General features: G+C 42.8%; 2 protein-coding genes, 1 non-coding gene and 1 pseudogene across 7 annotated transcripts in view; 1 reads left to right on the top strand and 3 right to left on the bottom strand.

Moving 5' to 3' along the window:
• Nek5 (NIMA related kinase 5) overlaps positions 1–16,615 on the bottom strand; it is a 57,168-nt gene extending 40,553 nt beyond the window's left edge. Inside the window, exons 1-7 of the mRNA XM_010636620.2 lie at positions 16,563–16,615; positions 15,351–15,525; positions 15,134–15,270; positions 12,363–12,459; positions 4,495–4,592; positions 482–565; positions 328–398 (exon numbers count right to left, since the gene is read on the bottom strand). Coding sequence (XP_010634922.1) covers positions 328–398; positions 482–565; positions 4,495–4,592; positions 12,363–12,459; positions 15,134–15,250 — 467 coding nt within the window. The 5' untranslated portion in view covers positions 15,251–15,270; positions 15,351–15,525; positions 16,563–16,615. The remainder of the gene's footprint in view (positions 1–327; positions 399–481; positions 566–4,494; positions 4,593–12,362; positions 12,460–15,133; positions 15,271–15,350; positions 15,526–16,562) is intronic.
• LOC117284681 lies at positions 5,948–6,133 on the bottom strand. Its single transcript, XR_004515768.1, has one exon. It is a non-coding gene; the product is annotated as a U2 spliceosomal RNA (small nuclear RNA).
• On the top strand, positions 14,038–14,766 carry LOC117284580 (annotated as a pseudogene).
• Positions 16,616–19,965: 3,350 nt separating the features above from the next.
• The window catches only part of Nek3 (NIMA related kinase 3), a 30,127-nt gene continuing 29,533 nt past the window's right edge, over positions 19,966–20,559 (bottom strand). For all 5 annotated transcript variants that reach the window (XM_010636630.2, XM_010636631.2, XM_010636632.2 and 2 more), the window contains one exon: positions 19,966–20,254. In XM_010636630.2, coding sequence (XP_010634932.1) covers positions 20,170–20,254 — 85 coding nt within the window. In that variant the 3' untranslated portion in view covers positions 19,966–20,169. The remainder of the gene's footprint in view (positions 20,255–20,559) is intronic.

Genomic DNA, 20,559 nt, shown 5'->3' with positions numbered 1-20,559 from the left:
TATGCGGCCTAGTCTGGGCTTGAACTTTTGGTGATCCTCCTGCCTCAGCATCCTGAGTGATGGGATTACAGGCATGTGCCTCCATACCCAATTTAAAATTTTTATTTTTTAGACAAGATCCAGGCTGGGCTTGAATTTGTGATCCTCCTGCCTCAGCCTCTCCCAAACTGCTGTGCCACCATGCCCAGATGATTTACTACATTTATATAAAGTTACCTAAAATACTCAAACAACCAAGTTTGTAAAGTCATCTTAATTTATGATGCCTCAAAATACATACTTTGGCCATTTTGAGTGAAAAGAAAAATAATATTGCAAGGTTCTTACTTGTTCAGGACTCTTGCTACACCAAAGTCCCCAAGCTTTGCAATCATTCCATTCTTGCTAAGAAAAATGTTCTAAAAATGGAGAAAATGCTGTATTGTTTGAAAAATCTCAAGGAAAGATTCATTTTATCTTAGTCTTCTTTCTGAGTGCTTACCTGAGCTTTTACGTCCCTGTGTAATATCTTCCTGTCGTGAATATATTTTAGGCCAAGAGAAATTTGTACGAACCAACCCAGGATCTGCAGAGAAAAACACAAAACAAAACAACTGAACTGTCTGGTAGTCATCAAAATATCTTCACAATAACATGTAAAAAAGAGCAATAATATACTGTGTGTGTGATTGCAGGAACAAAGCCGGTAAAGACACATGATTTTCACTTTTCAGCTAAAAAAATGGAGGTGCAGAAGAGCAATGCAAACACCATTAATATCAAAGGGAATCCCACATGCAAATAAATAGATAAATAAATAAACAGAAGTGAGGGAGATACGGAGGCCATTCAGGATTTTTTTTCTTATTTAACACTGGGTTGCCAAATGCAAATACAGTGGTTGTCTATGCTTCCTGATAACCCCGATAACCCCCTCCGTACCACTGAGTTTTCCTTCTTGTGAAACAGAAGGTGTCAAGAAGAGTGTGAGAGAAGGACAACTGGAGAATCTGCAAGGTTGTTAGAAACTACTAATTCTGGGAGGCAGAGGCAGGAGGATCACAAGCTCCACTCCAGCCTGTACAACTCAGCAACTCAGTGAGACCCGTCTCAAAAGAAAAACAAATAGATTTTTTAAAGGGGTGAGGATGTAGTTTAGTGTGAAGACCCTGGCTTCAAAGTATAATAAGAACAGTAAAACCTAGTTATTTTTAAATGTAATAAAAACTGTTTAGTCATTAATAAGTTATAAAAAGATGCGATTTTAGTACTTCCAATGTTATATATTTTTTAAGTTGCAATACATATTTCCTGTAGGTCTCTTCTTTATCCTTATTCAATCAGTCTTTTTAGTGTACCAATAATACTGTTTGTCCTATGTGTAAATCTGGAGAATAATGTGGAAATAAAGTCTGTGTTAAGGCTTATATCTAGATGTCCCTCCAAAGCCTCACATACTCATACATGGGGAGTTTCAAAGGTGGCTGGGTTAGGGTGTGTGAATGTGAATTAAGTGAGTGATGCTGGGATTAAGGGGGTGGACAATGGAAGCCCCACCCTGGGTGTGGGAAGTAGCAATCAACAGATTTACACATTGGATGGAACATAAGGGACAGAAAGAAGGCAGGCAGTGGCTGCTCTTTCTGCTTACTGCCTGCTGCCTGCTGCCTGCTGCTTTCTATGCCATGGACTGCTGCTCCTCTGCGACGTCACCCTGCCTTAGAGCTGGATGACTATGGACTGAAATCTCCATAAACTATGAGCTGAAATAAACCTTTTCTCTTTTAACTTGTGGGTGTTGGGTATTTTGTCTCAGCAATGAGAAAAGTAACTAAGACAGTTTGCAAGCAAAAGAAATTGTAAGAAAGAAACTAAAAAGACAGAGGGAGCAAGAAAGGAGAAGAAAAGGGAAGTAAAAAGAATTAGGAAATGTAATGTGGAGTCGAACTGCCACCCTCCTAGGCTGACCAGAGATCACTTTAAGCCTTTTCCATCCTGCTACGCTTTTACATCTACTAAAGATGTACATGTTATCATGGGTTAATAAGGCCCAGTAACCATGGCTACGCCCCATGACTCCCATCATTCTTCAGCCCTGCTCCTGTCCTTTCTCAAGCCTTGTCCCTGGCAGACAACTATAACTCCCTTTTTCTGAACTCTTCCCCTCGAAAGTCCCATTCTGACCTTTTCCTTTCACAGACGCCCTTCATGCTCAGGACCCTATAAAAGCCTTATATCCTGTTTAAGAGTTTCTGCTCTGTTCCTAAGTGCCATGGCAATCCCTCTCAGGTTTGTTCTGAAATAAGCTTGTCCTATTGAGCTCGTACCTTTGCTTTTTCCTCCTTTTGCCTAACTTTATGTACATGTACCAACTTCCCATGATGAATGTAATCATTATGTACTGCAAATATATACTAGTAAAACTTTTAATAATTAAAAATTAAAAAGAAGAAATTGTAACAAAATAATTACCACAATGAACCCATCCATTTGTATAATTTATATGTATATTAATTACAGAAAAATAAATAACTACATATCTAATATAAAAAATCAACAAATATTCTACTTTTAAAGTTTGGGGCTGAGGTAGAACATGTGCCTGGCAGCCCAAAGATTTCATCCCTAGTGCTGCATAAAAAGGGGGGAAAAATCTCATTTTGATTTCTTAGTCAGGATTTTATCTTAGTTGGCCATGAATCTATGAAAATGTGTTGTATGCCTACAGAGACTCACTTAAACTCCTGAAATTTCACTTGTTCTTTGTCTGCTAAATTACATGGGAAGGGCCAGGGATTTAGCTCAGTGGTTCTGCCACCTGCCTCGCAAGCACAAGGTCCCAAGTTCAATCCCCGATACAAAAAAAATCAATAAATTATATGGGAAGAGGAAAATAACAGGAGAAGAAAGACTAAATAATTCTACAGTCAGTTTCATGTTAGGTCTTTCCCAACAAAGGGAAATGTGCTTAAAATTTTGTCATGAAAAGCATTTTTGTGAAATGTGGCAAAATAATAACTAGGTAAAAAAAGAAAGAACAGTTTCTGTAAATATGGATTTTAATATATAATATACATGAATTAGGAAGAATGCCTCATTAATGTCACAGACATTAAAGATATTGATCATTCATAATATTCTACTTTTTGGGGGGGGGGTTGTTTGGATTTTTGAGACAGTGGGATCTCACTGTGTAGTTCAGGCTGGCCTTGAACTCATGGAGATCCTGCTGCCTCAACCTCCTGAGTGCTGGAATTACAGGTGTGTAACTTCAATTCTAGGAGGAAATTACAGGGGCATGATGTTTTTAAATGCTAAAATAGAACAAAGAAACAAATGGCCAAAAGAAAGCCATTCCTGTGTGCTATTTGAGGCAATGGCTCCACCCCTCACTTCACACAGGACCTCTTTCGGATTCCCCCACTCATACACACACATACCTGTGTCTTTCATGGGCACAACTCCCTGAGGGTTTCAAAGGAAGCTCAGAGGCTAGTGGAAAATGTGTTCTTGCAGAGCAAATGGGGACGGAGGCCATTATTCTTCACCTCTTCTGTCCATCTCTTAATAACCAACAAAATGGGCTAGGGGCACAGCATACTGGTAGAGCATTTGCCTAGCGGGCTCAGGGCCCTGGATTCCATCCCAAGCGCCACAAATAATAACAAAAATACCCGATGATATTAAATAGGCATTGCTAAGGAGACTGACTATTCTCCTTGGCAAAATGGAAACTGTTTTATAATGGGGTAAAAATGGTAAAAAAACATGTGAAGCTCTAAATATGTTACATTTTAAATGGCTAAAGAAGCGGGGCATGGTGTCGCACACCTGTAATCCCAGCAGTTGGGAGGCTGAGGCAGGAGGATCGCTGTGAGTTCGAGACCAGCCTGGGCTACATAGTGAGTTCCAGGTCAGTCTCAACTACATAGTGAGACCCTGTCTCAAAAATAAATAAATAAAATGGCTAAAGAACACATACATGCAGATACTTTTTTAGCCATGAAGACTGACCTCAGAGGCATTCTATGTGAACTATACATAGAGTATCTTTTTTTTTTTTCTTCTTTTAAAAAAAGTCTCAGCCAGGCCTAGAGATGCATACTTGTAATCCCCGCCACTCAGGAGGCTGAAGAGGAGGATCACTAGTTTGAGGCCTACCTGGGCAATTTAGCGAGGGCCTCATATGAAAATAAAAAGTGCTGGGGATGTACGTACCTCAGTGCTAGAACACTTGCCTAGCATGTGTGTGGCTCTGGGTTCAATACCCAGTAATACAAAAGCAGGGAGGGAAGGAAAAAGATGTGGGGTGGGCGGAGAAGGAGAAAAAGACTCAATTTCAGTTCAACTGCAAATGTTCTGGACTAAATCTACCAAGAATATTGATCCACTATTTTTGGGGTTGAATTTTTCTACCAAAGACTATGCTTCATATAAACATGGTCTACTACTTATGACATTCTAAATGTAATAAACCACACACATATAATTAAAAAGCAAATTAAAAGTTTTTACCTGATCTTCACCAAATAACACTCCTTGTTGCCTATGGATCCTTTTCATGAGATCCCCTCCATCACAGTATTCCATTACAATAAACAGCCTGTTGTTCTCTGTAAGAAAAGGAATCCTTTGGCACTGGTAGGGTATCCGGTATTTATTAATCATTTGCCTTTCAAATTTAGAAAGTAAAGCCAGGGATTTAGCTCAGTGGTTCCACCACCTGCCTCGAAAGCAAAAGGTCCTAAGCTTGATCCCCGGTACCAAAACCAAAAACAACAACAACAAAATTTAGAAAGCAGGAAATACAAGAGAAAAATGCAGAATATAATAGTTAAATATTCTGACTATACAATCAAGATGGACTGGGAGCCAGTGTAGTGGCCTATGCCTGACATCCCAACACTCAGGGAAACTGAGGCTGGAGGACTGCAAGTTCAAGCCCAAGCTTGCCTGGGTTATTTAGCAACTTATTGAGGCCACATCTCAAAATTAAAAATATAAAGGGGCTGGGTATGTAGCGCAATGCAAAGACCCTAGGTTCTGTACCCAGTACAACATACACAAAAAAGGAATGAGATCTAATCCCACTTCGCCACTTACTTTCTTTCCTTCCTTTCTTTCATCTATCAATCTATTTTTCTTTTTGCTGAGATGAGGTCCAGGGCAAGCATATTACCACTGAGCTACACCCCAACCCAGACCACCATTTTCATTTCTTAGCTCTGTCATTCAAGGTAAGTCACTCTCTTTCTCTGCCTCATTGGTTCATCTGTAAGTGGAAATAATAATATAGAAACTTCCTCTTAGGGTTGTTAGAAAGATCAAATGAATTGATTCACTCCAGATGTTTAGAACAATGCCTAAATTTATGAGAGTTCAATAAATATTGACTATTATTATATTCTTAGAAGAGATTAGAAACCAGATATAAAAATAGCAGGTCTTCCCCAATATCCCAGGAAGAATTAATAGCCCCTTCTTGAACTGGGGTATAAATTTACACTTATATGGCATTAAATCAACCATGCTGCTGACTACAGTAAAAACCATATTACCTAGTGCCGGGTATGGCGGCACACACCTGTGATCCCAGCACAGGAGAGGCTGAGGCAGGACAATTGTTGAAAGTTTGAGGTCAGTTTAGAATATATGATATCCTGTCTCAAAAGAGAGAGAGAAAGTGGGGGGAGGCAGAGTAGAAACTGTACTACCTGAGAGAGAGAGAGAGAGAGAGAGAGAGAGAGAGAGGAACTGTACTACCTGACCTCTATCTAACCTACTAACAAGATTATTGGTCAATCCTATTACTGTTTTCCACTCAAAGTTACCACTAGTGGCTACTGGGCTTTCTATGATATCCAAGTACCTCTGCTCCTTGCAGTTCAACAGATTCTCACCAAGATCATTGCTCCCAAGTCTGTATATGTCATTTATACTTGCCACTGTAATTTTTTTTGTTTCCCCCATGGGGGTTCCTGGAGGATCTGTAATAGCAGGTCAATGTACGGAGTGGATGCAGCAAGCTCTTATCCTATGACAACAGCTCCAAAAATCCACTTAATATATTGTCCTTGCACAGAGTACATACCAGATATTAAACTGATAAGAAGGGACACTACATTTGATCTCCATCAAAAGGTCTGGAAGCCACTGTCATTGTAATTTATTACATAAACTGATGAGACACGAATGGAAAAAGAAAAATTGGATTATTTCTACAAAAACAAGTCAGAAAAACTACAATGAATTGTTTTTAGGATTCAGTAAAAGTGACAAAAAAATCAAAAAACAAAACTGTTGACCTGAACATTAATTGGGACAAATAAAACATAACTGGAAAGAGCCGGTGATTTAGCTCAGTGGCACTGCACCTGCATCACAACTGCAGGTCCTAAGTTCGATCCCTGGTACAGAAAAAAAAAAAAAAAAAATCACTGTAACTGGAAAGCTCTAAATAAATTGTGAATACAAATTATTCAATAAATTCTTACTCCATATGGAATTCTCCACCACCCGCTCCCCCAGTACTGAGGACTGAACCCCGGGCCTTGGCACCCAACTACAGTCTCAGCCTTTTTTTATTTATTTATTTATTTTGCTTGTGTGTTTTTCATTTTTTTGAGACAGGGTCTCACTATGTAGTTGAGACTGACCTGGAACTCACTCTGGAGCCCAGGCTGGTCTCGAACTCACAGCGACCCTCCTGCCTCAGTCTCCCGAGTGCTGGGATTACAGGCGTGTGCCACCATGCCCAGCTTATCATTTATTTTGATACATTATATTTATATTTATATACATTACATTTATATTTGAAACATTACATTGCTAAGCTACCAAGGCTGGGCTCAAACTTCCAATATCTTTACCTCTTTCTTCCACAGTGTTAGTGAGGCAGGAGATTAGGGCATGGCCAGCTAGTTGGGCAAGTTGAAGTGATGTGACAATCCTGGAGACCCAGTACACATGTGCCCAAGCCCTTCACCTGGGACCCATCAGAAAATGCTATCCTCAATTCTCCTGGCACAAGATCAAGCAGGTCTTCGACAGGACAGCCTAGATCTGACCTCAGCAGGGGTGGGAGAGGAGTTTACAAAAGATGGCCGCCATTGACTTCAATGCCACTGTGCTCTCTCTCAGCGGCCAGCTCTCACTCTATAGAGCGTACTTCTTTTCCTACCTTTAATACATGTAAAATCTCACTACCTTTTTCATGTGTTTTGTCCAATTCTTTGTTTAGGACATCAAAAACCTGGGAAAAAATTCTGTTGAAGCCCACAGCACCCTAGCACCCCAGTAACACTGGAAATAAGGAAATTGGAAATTCTAAACAGGGAATATAGCTTACATAAGGAAGAATAAAAAGACAAAGCCTTGGCCTTGCATAAAAGTTTGGCAAATGATTGCACAATTACATGTAAGAATAAGGTAATTGTGTTCTGAATGTTTGTACCTCCTAAAAATTTATACATTGAAATCCTAATCCCCAAAATAACAGTATTAAGATATAGGGCTTTGGGGAGGTTAGTAAGCAACGAGAATAAAGCCCTCAGTCCTCAAGAATGGGATGATTGTGCTTATAAAAGAGGCCTGATAAGTTCAAGTCCAGCCACGGCTACTCAGTGAGACCTTGGCTCAACAAAACAAACATAAAGACACCCAAGAAAAATTGCCCTCCCCTTCCACCAGGTGAGGACTCAGAAAGTGAACTCTTTCCAGACACCAAATCTGCCAGTACCTTGACTTTGGACTTCTTGGGCTCTAGAACCATGAACAGTAAACATCTGTTGTGGAAAAGCTACACAGAGCCAGGTGTGATAACCCACACTTATAATCCCAGCACTCTGGAAGGCTGAGGCAGGAGGATCTCTGTGAGTTCGAGACCAGCCTGGGCTACAGAGTGAGTTCCAGGTCAGTCTCAACTACATAATGAGACCCTGTCTCAAAACAAAAAATGGCTGGGGATATAGCTCAGTATGAAGGCCTGGGTTTGAGGTACGATAGAAGAAATAAAAGATAGGGACAAAGGAGACACAGAAATAGTAATCAAAAATCATACTTTTTTTTTTTGGTACCTGAGATTAAACTCAGGCCCTTGCACTTCCGAGGCAGGCGCCGGAACCACTGAGCTAAACCCCGGCCCCAACAATTGTGCTTCTAAAAAGACTGCAACTTCTGAGCCCCAGCTAACCTTACCTAGGGTGACCCACATCAGCACTCCCTCGGTTAAATTTAGGCTCCTTCTCTACCATACCCATCACATCCGAAATTCCTCAGGTATACTGAAAGTCCATAGAATGGCTCAATTAAAAAAAGGAAAGAGCAGGTTCCTGATCCTAAGATAAAGGAACAGACTGAGGGAATTCAAAGAATGCTTATATTACCCATCTTTAAAAACAAGAAAACCAGGCCAGGGATGCAGCTCAGCAGCACAATGTCTGTCAGGAAAATAAATAAATAAAAACAAAAAATACTGGGCTCATACCTTTAAAATGGGCCAGCACCCTTGTGGGGATGTGAAAGGGAACAGTGACGCTCAACAACTAGGCCATACACACACCGAGGGGTCCGGCTGGAGATTTTATTCAAGGGGTGGGAGTAGAGAGAGAGCAGAGAGAGAGAGGAGGAAGAAAAAGAAGAGAGGAACAAAGAAAGGAAGGTCCTTTTATTGGTTTTGGGCTGGGCTATTGCTTATTCATGAGGAGTGGGCTACTTTTAACCTATCACAGGTCAGAATGCTTTTATGGGTCCAGCCCTGCAGAAGCAGGTTTCAACTTCTCTGGGCCACTGTGGCCTTGAGGGGAGGTAAACCAGAGATAAGTGCATGAGGTCATTTTAGGAGCCAAGAAGCACCAGGAGAATGCAGCCTGGGCTGGCGGCATCACAGCATACTTTAACATGATCAGTTCCCTAACAGGATGGACCACCTTTTCTGGGGGTTTCCACCCCCTTGAGTGAAGCATAAATGTTTCCCAATCCAGGAAGCGATGTGCCTCTCTCTCTTGAGGGCCCACACCCTATTCCTCTGAGTTGTACAGTGGACCATCAAGTTCTGACCAGTCTGACATATGAACAACTTGGGTTACTTAGGTTAATTGAAGATTCATCTGCCCCTTGTTATCTATAACGTGTACCCAGGTAAACATCCAGATCTCAGCTGTACTGACTTAAAACCAACTTGAGTTACAACCAGCCCTTCGGAACCAATCTGATCCAGTTCGTAAGTCAAGGGTACACTGTACTAAAATTCTGCTCCAGAGCCTCTAACTTACACGACTGGAAAATTCTTTTTCCATGACAGTAGTCAGTGAGCTTCGGAGCTCACATTATGTTTAAGATGGGTTAAGTTCCTTGGCTTTGGGACCCGCTTCAGACCCAGTCTGGTAACAGGTTCAGATCCCCCTTAACAAAGAGCTATCTGAGGGCATGATGAGGGTGTGTGTGAAAAACATCAAATGTGTGACAGGTCTGACCCATTTGACAACCCCAACCGCCCAAGTTCCTGAGCTCCAAGACAATCAGCCCATTCCTATATTCTACAGCCGTGAGCCCAGGAACAATGCCTTCTGCTAGGATGGAACACACTGCCCCACCTGCTTGGTGACAGTGCCTGTATAGTCACATACTCAGCCATCCTAGGTCTCACCCCACCTTCTGTCACCCAACCCACTAAACCCCCAACCCTATCTATGAAAGATCCAGCTCAATAAACTGGACTTGGCTTCTCCTTAGGAGTCACTCCAGGAGGTCCCACCTGCAGCCCCCAAATTCAGGCTGGTTGTGTTCTTTACTGGGTCTTACCATTTACCTAACACTGTATTTTTCTGCATGTATGATTCCGCCAAAATGAAAGCAATTAATCTGTATTACTAACACGTACTTTTTAAAAAGCCACCCAGTATTCTGTTATAGCAGCCAAAATAAAACAGGCCATATAATTTCCTACTTTAACTTTTTTAAAATTTTGAGACAGGGTCCTGGTAAACTCCTAAATTACCTAGGCTGGGCTCAGAACTGCAATTCTCCTGCCTCAGCCCCCCAGAGTATTAGGATTACAGGTGTGTACCAGAATATCAGGCTTAATCAGCTGGTTTTAAATAAACAATAACAAAAATAATAAAAGAGTATCCGTGGGACTAACCTAATCACATGAGCCATTCAAATCTGGGTCTAGTCAAAGACAGAGGAAGCGAGGGTTCCCCAGCTCCGCTAAGGGGCCATATGATTGGCACAGAAGTTCACTTCTCAAGGCAAAGGGCAGCTCCTGGTCAACAGCCAGCAAATGAGTGGAGCCTGAGTCCTACAAGTGCTACTAAAGAAATTCTGCTACCAAGTACTCAGAAGAGGACCGTGAGCCACAGAAGAGACCGCGGTCCTAGCTGACATCTTCATTTCAGCTATGTGAGACCTGGAGGAGAGACACCTACAGAGCCACGGCCAGAATTCTGACCTTCTGAAATTAAAAGATAACATCAGGGAAAAGAAAGAGAGAGAGAGAGAGAAGGAGAGGGAAGGGAAGGAAAAGAAAGCAAGGAAAAGGGAGAGGGGGAAGGAAAGGGGGAAAAAGAAAAGAGAAAACACATAGATATTGTTTTAAAGCCATTAAATATATATTTATTTGAGATGCAGCAAAAGAAAATAAATACAACAGTGCAGGGATTTTTGTCCGTTTTATTCACTGATAGATCCCCAAGAACTAGAATATGCCTACTACATAAGAGATAGTTTAAAAATTTAAATGGAATTAACTTAGCCCTAGGAAAATATCACTAGATTCTCATATTTTTGTTGCTTTAGTTGCCTCAGACCCATAAAAAAAAAAATCTCATATTTTCCATAGAAAAACATTAGCACTTGAGTTTTGGTTTGTTTGTCTGTTTGTTTGAGACAGGGCCTCCTTACGCAGTTTTGAACTCAGGAGGAGCCTAGACTGGCCTCATACTCATAGGCCCAGTTACAGCTTTAGTTCTTATGTTCAGAGATAAGCAGTTTTGAGTCAATAAAGCCTGTATTTACACTCTCTCAAGTCAGGTAAAATAAGATTCTCTTAAGCTTTTGAATACAATCATGTTTCCAGTACCAACAATCTGCCAAGCAAACTCATAGGCATCAGAACAGCTTTAGTTTTCCTAAACACAGGGAACTCTACTTTAAAAACAGAAAAAAGTCATAAGGACATGTAAATGTACAATATAAGCAAACCCAGCAGAGGTTATTTACACTGTAAACATGACCTCAGTTTTGTATCGGTGTCCAGTGTAAACTGCCCTCCAGAGTTCATTTTGCATGGACTATTCTTATTACTGCCGTCTGTTAAAATGGTCCAGTTCATTCACTTGTTGAACCTCTAATAGGTGCCACATGCCAAGGAGCAAAGGGAGCTGCTATTTGCCATGTGCAGAGGATCAAAAGAGACACAATCCCAAAATGTATAAAGTTTACTGTCCTCCTTTTTTGTGTGTGGTAATGAGATCAAACCCAAGATTTCACTGCACGTGTTAGGCAAGTGCTGTAATGAGGTAGGAGATTAGGAATTGAGAGGCCAGCTGGGAAAATGGGCATGACCTATTTATTTCAAAGTTCTAGGACACATGCACAGAACAGTTCCCAAAGCCTCACATGTGGATTTCCAACAAGAACTTGAGAACATTCTCCCTAACGAGCAAATCTCAGTGGATACAAAGCTGTTCTCTTGTTCTGCCTTTTTACATGTTCATGTAGAAAATTACATTAAGGATCTGTAGGAATATTCTCTAGGAGAACAAACAAGCTTTCTATAAAAAGGCAGACAGGTATGTAATGACGGTTTTGTTTTTGGTTTTTCATACCAGGGATCGAACTCAGGACCTTGCACTTGTGAGGCAAGTGGCCACACTGCTGAGCTAAATCCCTGGCTCTGTAATGATGTTTTTGATGTTTCAGAAGCCTAACTTTTTAAATAGCAGTTACATTTCACTAAATTGATATTTGGCTCATGGTTTACCAGGTTTCTGAAATATACATTTAGTGCATGGAAATTCAAGTCAACTAAAGGGCTGTGTGGCTAGCATATCATCTTCCATTCTGATCATTTGGCAAGAAAGGGAGATGTGGGCTGGGGATGTAGCTCAGAGGTGCTGTGCCCGCCTGGCAAGCACAAGGTCCTGAGTATAAGGACTGGAGGTTGGAGGCCAGCCTGGAGTATACACTGAGACCCTGTTGCAAACAAACAAAATAAAACAGAAAAGCTGTCTACAAAAATTCACTAGAGAGAAAAGAAAGATAACTAGAAAAGTGAACCCATTTACAAAAATTAATTTATACACAATTCTCAAGAACATATATTTTATAAGTCAGCATGTCTATACTTTACTACAAACTTTAAAAATACTAGAAAACCTAACCTTCAAATGAACTGAAGAAGGTTACAATGTTGGGATGTTTCATCTTTGCCAGAAGAATCACTTCTTTCTCCGAAGCTTCCTTCTCATGGCTAGGCATCTAAAGAATATGAAAGACAAATTAGTCTGGTGACGGTATCTTGTATTCAGTACATGCTTCCTGCTAACTCTCATATAAAATTCCTTAAAATGTCTCTGTTTTAATGTCATTTCTACAATTGGTCCCTCAAAGGCAGGAAATGATATCTCTACTATAAATGGTGTCCCATATCTGGTCAATGGCTTGTTAATGACAATCTTAATCAAGAAAGTAAGAAGAGCCAGAGAAATTTACTGTATTAAAAGTAGAAGCCAGGACTGGGGATTTAGCTCAGTGGTGCCACAAAAAGCCACATTTTTGGGCCGGGGATTTAGCTCAGAGTTGTGACACCTACCTCACAAGTGCAAGATCCTGAGTTCAATCCCTGGTACCAAAAAAAAAAAAAAGTAAAAGCCAGGTATTGTGGCACATGCTTGGAGTTCTAGCTACTCAGGAAGCTGAAGCAGAAGGATCTCTTGGGTCCAGGAGTCTGAGGCTGGAGTAGGAAACATAGATCTGTCTTAGATACTATAGATGATTGACTGGTAGATAGATAGACAGAAAGGGTTGGATTGGTGGTACTGTAATCATCATGTAGCTATTTTTTTTTTTTTTTTTTTTGGTACCGGGGATCAACCTTGGGTCCTTGCAGATAGCAGAACCACTGAGCTAAATCCCTGGCCCATCACGTAGGTATCTGCAAGAAAGTTATTTATGTATTTATTTATGGGGGCAGTGAGACAGAATCTCACTATGTGGTTCTGGCTGGGCTTGACTTATTATGTAGCCCAGTCTGGCCTGGAGCTTGCAACAATCCTTTCATCTCAACCTCCCGAGTGCTGGGATTATAGGCATGCACCACCATAACCTGCTCTGAATACTATAGTATCTAGCCTTCCACAGAAAAGGGTTCTTTATAAAAATGCAACATTCCAGCAGCAACCACTGCTGTGAAGAAATAAATGAAATCTAAAATAGGAAAATGTATCATATATCACATAAATCAAACCAGTAATGCTGGGTAATAAGATCATTATATTTTTCATTTTCCAAAAACATTGTCTCTTGTGACTTTGTTTTTTAGATTTGCATTTTCTACTTATCATCTAAGGACAATACTTTTCAAATGTGTGTGCTAATGCAAGTGACTGCACCCTATTTATGCCCTTTCTTTCTTCCTTTTAAGACTGAGCTATTCCAGGAATCAGAAGTCACAGAACAACTTCATTTCAGCTTTTCTGGGGTCACCCTACCACAATACCTGGTGGGGGAGAGCCAAAGAAATAGCTGCAGAAAAGGGGCAGGTTACTCGCAGATTCCCTGACAAGTTTAAACAGCAGCAAGAGCAGGTTGTAGAAGACACGGCAGGCCCATTGTCTATGGTGAAAAGCCAGGCCAGTCATGTAGTTGCTGAGTGCAAGGGCAAGAAGGATGACAGCGACATTGGCATGGCCATCGATACTGTGCTCTCCAGGGCCAGGCTGGTGCTGGGGTGGGTGGAACAGACATGCTGGGCATTGCCACATGGGCAATTAAGCGGATGTATGATCAGGCAATTAGCCCCACTTGCCTGAGCCAATCAAGGGAAAGCAGCTGTGAAAAACCAAATTGGATGGGCTCTTCAGATTGCTGAACAAGGACACACAGAGCTTACTATTGGCCGAGCTGCCCGACATAAAACTTCAGGATATGCACTTGAGTGGCAGTCTCTATGATGACCTGCAGGTGGTGACAGCTGATCACATCCAACTCATCTGGAGCAGAATCTATGGTCTTGCATCCCTGTCCAGGACGTGATCATGAACATCCCTGGCTTCTTCCTTGTTCATCATGAGAACCCAGGGTACTTTCCTCATGGAATCAGTTACTGGGGCCGGTGTGTAGTAGGGAACTACCTCTCCCCAAAGACAGTGGCAGGCACATTTAAGAAGGAGGTGACTAGTTCCATCCCTGGCCAGCCATAGGCTCCGTCCTGGACTATGTGATCTGACCAGCACCACCCCCAGAGGCACTGATACTAGAAGGGTCATGTGAACAGATGAACATCTCATCGTTGCCATCCTGCCACAAGTGACTCTTGCTGACAGTCTTGGTGGCCAGACCACACCCGCTAGACCAGTGTGTGAACCTGGTGCCTGAGCCCATGTCCAACCGAAACAGCACTCCTGTGGGCTTTGGACCAGGCAGACAGGCTGCCGAGCTCTGTGCCTCAGGACTTTCAAGGACATATTCAAGAACACCCCAGCTGTGGGCCACCTCACTGCCAGCCAGCTAAAAACGAGTGAAAAGAATAATGTCACAGAAGGCTATGACAGGCTACCTGAGTGAAAGGACATTATGACTATACCATGGATCCATGAAAAATGACTTTTATTGGTAATAAAATCATTATTCCGAAAACTAATCAATTTCACATGAGGTTTAAGTTTGGGTATTTTTTTAGGGTTTTTTTTTCCTCAATTTTCCATATTATGGTAAAGCTGAGCCTGGTGACATACACCTGTAAGCCCAGCACTCTGGAGGTTGAGGCAGGGGGAATCACTGCAAGTTCAGCACCAATCTGGGCTACATAGTGAGCTCAAGGCCACCCTGAACTTCATAGTGAGACCCTGTTTCCAAAAAAAAGTGTTTTCTTTCAATACTAGTCAGCTAAACATAGCACTGAAAATGAACAGGAATACGAAATTAACTTTACCTTGGCAAAAATGATCTCTTTTATGACACAGTGCTTGCTGTCTGACTTCCCTTTAGCCAAGTAGGCTTTTCCAAAGGCACCTTCCCCAATGACTTTAATCACATCAAATTTATCCATGATCTCCAGCGCTGAGGTTCCTAGAATTAGAGGATGCTAGTTACTGCTAACTAACAACTAACAAGCAGAAAACGAATGACTGAAAAGTAAAGGAACTCACTCGGCTTAAATTTCTCTTCCGGCCTTCCCAAGACAGGGACAAATAACTTCCTTGTGACCACAGGTAACAAGAGATTCAGCCTGGTGGGCTCCAAGGTTCAGGCTTCAGCTGTGCCTCAGTTTGACTCACTTTAGCAGGTGACCCTGCACACAAACCTCGCAAAAACTTCAGTATCCTAAAATAGAAATGGCAGTACCTGCATTGCAAGTGCTTCAGAGAGGCAATTTATTATGTTCACGTTGCCTGGCACCTCACATCCGCCCCTCCTTGGTGCGGAAGTAACTGCCCTGTAGGCTGCAGTCTGGAAATTTATAGAGTTTTCAGTTCTCCCCACAGATTCAGAGTCATTACAGAATCTAGCAACGGTCAGAGTCTGGGACACTACTGCGTCCACGTGGAGGCCGGTCCCACACAATAAAGATTATCCGTGGCCCCCCACAACCTAGGAAAGTCACCCGTGCATGTTCATGCGTGTAAGAATCCATAATTATCTGTGACTGCGACCAAACTCTATTTTACACCTAGACACACACACACACACACACACACACACTTTCCTAGGAATTAAGGCTTAGTTGCACTTTAGAACTCTACCAAGGATTGCTCACCAATTTGGGAAATCACGCCGTCAGTGTCGGACTGCACTGGAGGTCACCACTTTCAAGCGCCCAAGTAAGGGCATCTGGCTACTTTAGGACCTTCTCGCAGATAGTAGTGCCAAACATTTACGAATGGAAATACACTTTATTACAAATTGCCTCTATTTTACTTCCCCTGTATGCTACCTTTAGGGCATAAGGCAGGTTTTAAAAACTTGGGTGAGCAAGCTAGTTGTTTCCAATCGTTTCACGTCATGGTAGGAAGTGGGTACAACTGCATGGCTAGGGGAGGCTGCGGAAACCCGAAGACCCAGCTGCGAGCGAGGCGAGTTGGGAACCCTCCATCCCAGCACTGAGGGCGCGCCACCCTGCCGCCAAGGGGCATCAGGCGGTGGAAGCCTTTGGACTTGGGCGAGATTGCGCGCAGAGCCGGCGTCTCTCCAGTGTTGCTGGCTTCCAGCGCGTTGCCATGGAGAGCGAAGCAGCCCGGGACACAAAGCTGTTCCCCGCCACCCTGGCTCCCTCTGCCAGAAATCCACCCATTTGCCCCGCGGCTCCCGGAGCCCTGGGGCAGCTTCAGGTGAGGATGAAGCGCAGCTAGCCCGCACCGTACCTGTCCGGCGGGGCCGGAGGAGCTTCACGGCCGAGTCAGGTTCCCGGGGCAGCGCCATGGAGAGCGAAGCAGCCCGGGACACAAAGCTGTTCCCCGCCACCCTGGCTCCCTCTGCCAGAAATCCACCCATTTGCCCCGCGGCTCCCGGAGCCCTGGGGCAGCTTCAGGTGAGGATGAAGCGCAGCTAGCCCGCACCGTACCTGTCCGGCGGGGCCGGAGGAGCTTCACGGCCGAGTCAGGTTCCCGGGGCAGCGCTGGACCTCCCGGAGAGGCCGGTCAGCAGAGGTCACTTGTCTCCCGTGATTCCTTTGCATAGCACGCAACCAGCACGCAGCCCCTGCCGTTTATGAGACCTCACATACCTTTTTCTTTATTAATAATTTCCAACTGTCCAAGGATTTTTTTCCCCCCTGTGGTATAATTATTTTTTTAATTCTTTGGGGAAGACAACCAGCAGCGGAATAGCTGGATCTATCCAGATTTAAGACTCCGTTTTGCACGTGAGCTAAGCAGAGATTGGACTCGTGTTTCTTGTGGTGGTGAGGCTGAGAATCAAACCCAGGACCTTCGTTTGAGTCAAACCCTTGCTCTACCAGTGGAGAAGTCGCGCTTCTTGTGCAAGGTCCCACTATTGCCAAGCCCCGTGAGACTGAACCTTGGGGACAAACCAAGTTTTCTCCTGAGGCCTCTTAATCGCAGCGGTCAGCAAACCCCTACCTCGCTCTACACCAGGCCCCACCCCCATTGATTCATCAATTCCGTCCAAAGTCACTTAAATTTCCTTTTGGGCGTAGGCAGCTGAAAAGTGACTTTCCTCAGGGGTAAACACGGAATAAAAGCCACACCCAACGCAATCTAAATACCTCGCCACTGGATACCCACAATTGTTGGCCCTACCCCTAAGAATCAGAAAGTGTACATTTATACTTTTTCTCTTTGAAATCAAACCCCTGTTCCACTTTCCTGAGTTTTATCCCAATTCAATCCATTTCATGCCTGAAAGTCACTGATGACCCTATCATATTGCTCTTTAAACAGTATATAAATGGAAGTGAGATTCTATTTCCTTGATAGGTCTGAACCCTGTCAGCACCCCCCACTCCGCCCCCAGTGCCTGAGCGCTGAGAACAATCACAGCCCCTTCCTACACCCTCCCCACAACTCCAGCCTGGGAACAGCGACCACTCTACTAGGACAGACACACCTGCCCCACCTTCTACGCCACAGCCCATTGCTTCAGCCAGGTACTCAGCCATTCTCTCTCTCCCAGGCTCATGCGCCCCATCACCCCACATAAACCCGCCCCACTAACGCCCCAACCCTAAATATAAAAGAACCAGCTCAATGAACGGGACTCCAACTCTCTTGGAATTACTCCAGGAAGTCCCGCCTGAAACCCCCAAATTCAGTCTGGCTGCGTTCTTTACTGGGTCTCACCGGTTACCTAATATTCCTGATCATAGGATCTTACTTTTATTGGACTGAAAAATTAAAGCTGCTAGTAACACACGATTGATCAAAATAAAATATATCACAATATTGGCAGATACTTGTTAAATATAGTAAGTAAAATTATTTTGGATATCCACTGCTAAAATAAGCAGTGGGCTCCTTATGTCTCATTAGTTCATGTAGCCATAGACGAATGCTAACTTTTGCCAGAATAAAGTTCTTTTCTATTTTTCTTTCTTTTATCCAAATAATAGAAACGGGAGTTTTGTTAAAAGTGTCCAATTTTTGTATAGTTGTATGTTAAGAATCATATAGTACTTTATCACAAAAAATGGTTTATATAAAAGTGTAAATAAGATCCAAATTGTATAACTGATGATGTGAAACAGGAAGAAAAGGGCTAAAGGAGTAGGGGAAGTGGGAAGGGTAGGGGAAAGGAAATAAGGGAAAAGAAAAACTATGAGAAAAGGAAGAAAGGGAAACAAAGTTTGTGTAAATAGGGGAGGGTTGGGAGGTGAAGGGGCAGGGACAAGGGGAAAAAATGAGAACCAAGACCTGTCATGTAAACATACAAGATCCCAATGATGAATGTAACTGTACTGCATACTTTAAAAGTACCAATAAACTCAATTTAAAAAATGTTTATAATTAGCTGGTAATTCCAGAGTCTCCTGAAGTATTATTAAAAGCAAAATGCTACAAATCATCTGATTTTCAAAATATTTTTGTTTTCAGTGCTGGGTATGGAACCCAGACCTCGAGCATCTCCACAAGTTCTCTACCATCCAGGATTCATTCGGCATCTCCATAATAATGCATACACAATTCCAAGTTCACTTTGTTTGATGGTTTGGAAATATTTATACCCTGGGGGATTCTGGATTTTTTTGCTGGTTTGGTTTTTGTTTTTTTGAGACAGTGTCTCCTTATGTAGCCCAGGCTGGTCTAAAGCTTCAGACTCCTGTCTCAGCTTCTGTCTGTGCTAGGATTAGAGGTGTGTGCCCAGCGGGCACCATCTTCTTGGAGTGCCAGAAAGGGAGTGTTCAGCCTGGCGTGGGGTACACATAGCACTCGGGAGGCAGACAGAAGCCTGTTGAGTGAGGAGAATATTCTCACCTCGCCGAAGTACCACAGTATTAAACGAGGACCTAGCATGTGTGCACATACACAGTTACCCACACGTGCTTTGATCCTCCCGTTTATCCCACACCACTTTCTGCTTTCTGACACCTGCCAGGTGGATCTCACTGTGGCCTTGCTCCTCTCTCCAGTGCAGGACCGACTGCCGTCTGACAAGATCTAGAGCTGACCCACTCTCACCATGGGGATCCTCCGACCTGGGTGTGCTCTTTTGTGCATCCTGTGAGGGGCTGCGTTTATGGACAGCTAGTAATTGGTAAAGGTCACTGGCAATGACCTATGTCTTACAGAAACACTGCACACAATATCCTGTTATGATTAAATGTATTTAGACCTTCAACTCCTTAGGGAAAATAAAGTATTATTCAGTAATAAGCACAAATCCTGGCAGACTAGCAGACTAGTAACATGGGCTGCTATAATTGCTATAATATTTTTTCAGTGTCCCTAGAAGGTAGGCATTATAAATCTTTATTTTATAGGCGAGGAGTCAAATCACATCCTAAAGTCAAAGTTAGTGGCAGAGCTAGCACCCAGCCTCTGATCTATCAGACTGTAAAGCTTGAAGCCCAAACCCATCTATTTGCTATACCTTTTCCAGTGTGTTATAAAATCTCATAGCAATTCTAGATTTGTTATTTGTTTTTTGAGACAAAAGTCTCACTGTGTAGTTCAGGCTGGCTTTGAACTCACTACATAGTCCAGGCTGCTCTCAAACTCATGGCAATCTTCCTGCCTCAGACTCCTGAGTGCTGGGATTAAAGGTGTGCACCACCATGCCCAGGCAGGAATTCTAGATTTTTTTTCCCCCTGGTACCAGGGATTGAACTTGGGACCTTCGCTTGCCAGGTAGGCGTGGCACCACTGAACTACATCCCTGGCTCAATTCTAGATTTGTTAAAAACTCAGTCATACTAGTGAAGAAGAATTTTAAATATTAACAGTTTCTCCGTCTTCACTCTGTTTCCAAACATGAGTTCCTCACTTGAAACGTCCTCCCCACATGACACAGGCACTATCCATCACCCACGCCCTGCCATCCAACTCGCTTCTTCAGTTCTGACACCCAATCCTGGCTCTCGTCATCTTCTTCAAAGTCCCTGTGAAAAAAGTTTGGGTAAGTCTCTATATTAGGGGCACAGCAGGTATTTGTTGATGCATTCAAAGCAGAACACTGCCATAACAATATCAAAAGTTTTGAAAAATGAGTACCACAAGGCAACTGAACAGAGAAAATATTATTATATAGTTCTTCTAAAAGATCACTTATTTCACTGTTTCTAAATATTTTTTCAGGGCCAGGGATTTAGCTCAGTGGTTCCGCTGCCTGCCTTGCAAGTACAAAGACCCGAGTTCAATCCCTGGTACCAAAAAAAAAAAAAAAAAAAAAAACCAAAATATTTTT

The sequence above is a fragment of the Fukomys damarensis genome, unplaced genomic scaffold (genome assembly GCF_012274545.1).
Source record: "Fukomys damarensis isolate Sample0158 unplaced genomic scaffold, DMR_v1.0_HiC HiC_scaffold_38, whole genome shotgun sequence".
NCBI lineage: Eukaryota > Metazoa > Chordata > Mammalia > Rodentia > Bathyergidae > Fukomys > Fukomys damarensis.
This window is presented reverse-complemented; position numbering and strand designations above follow the sequence as displayed.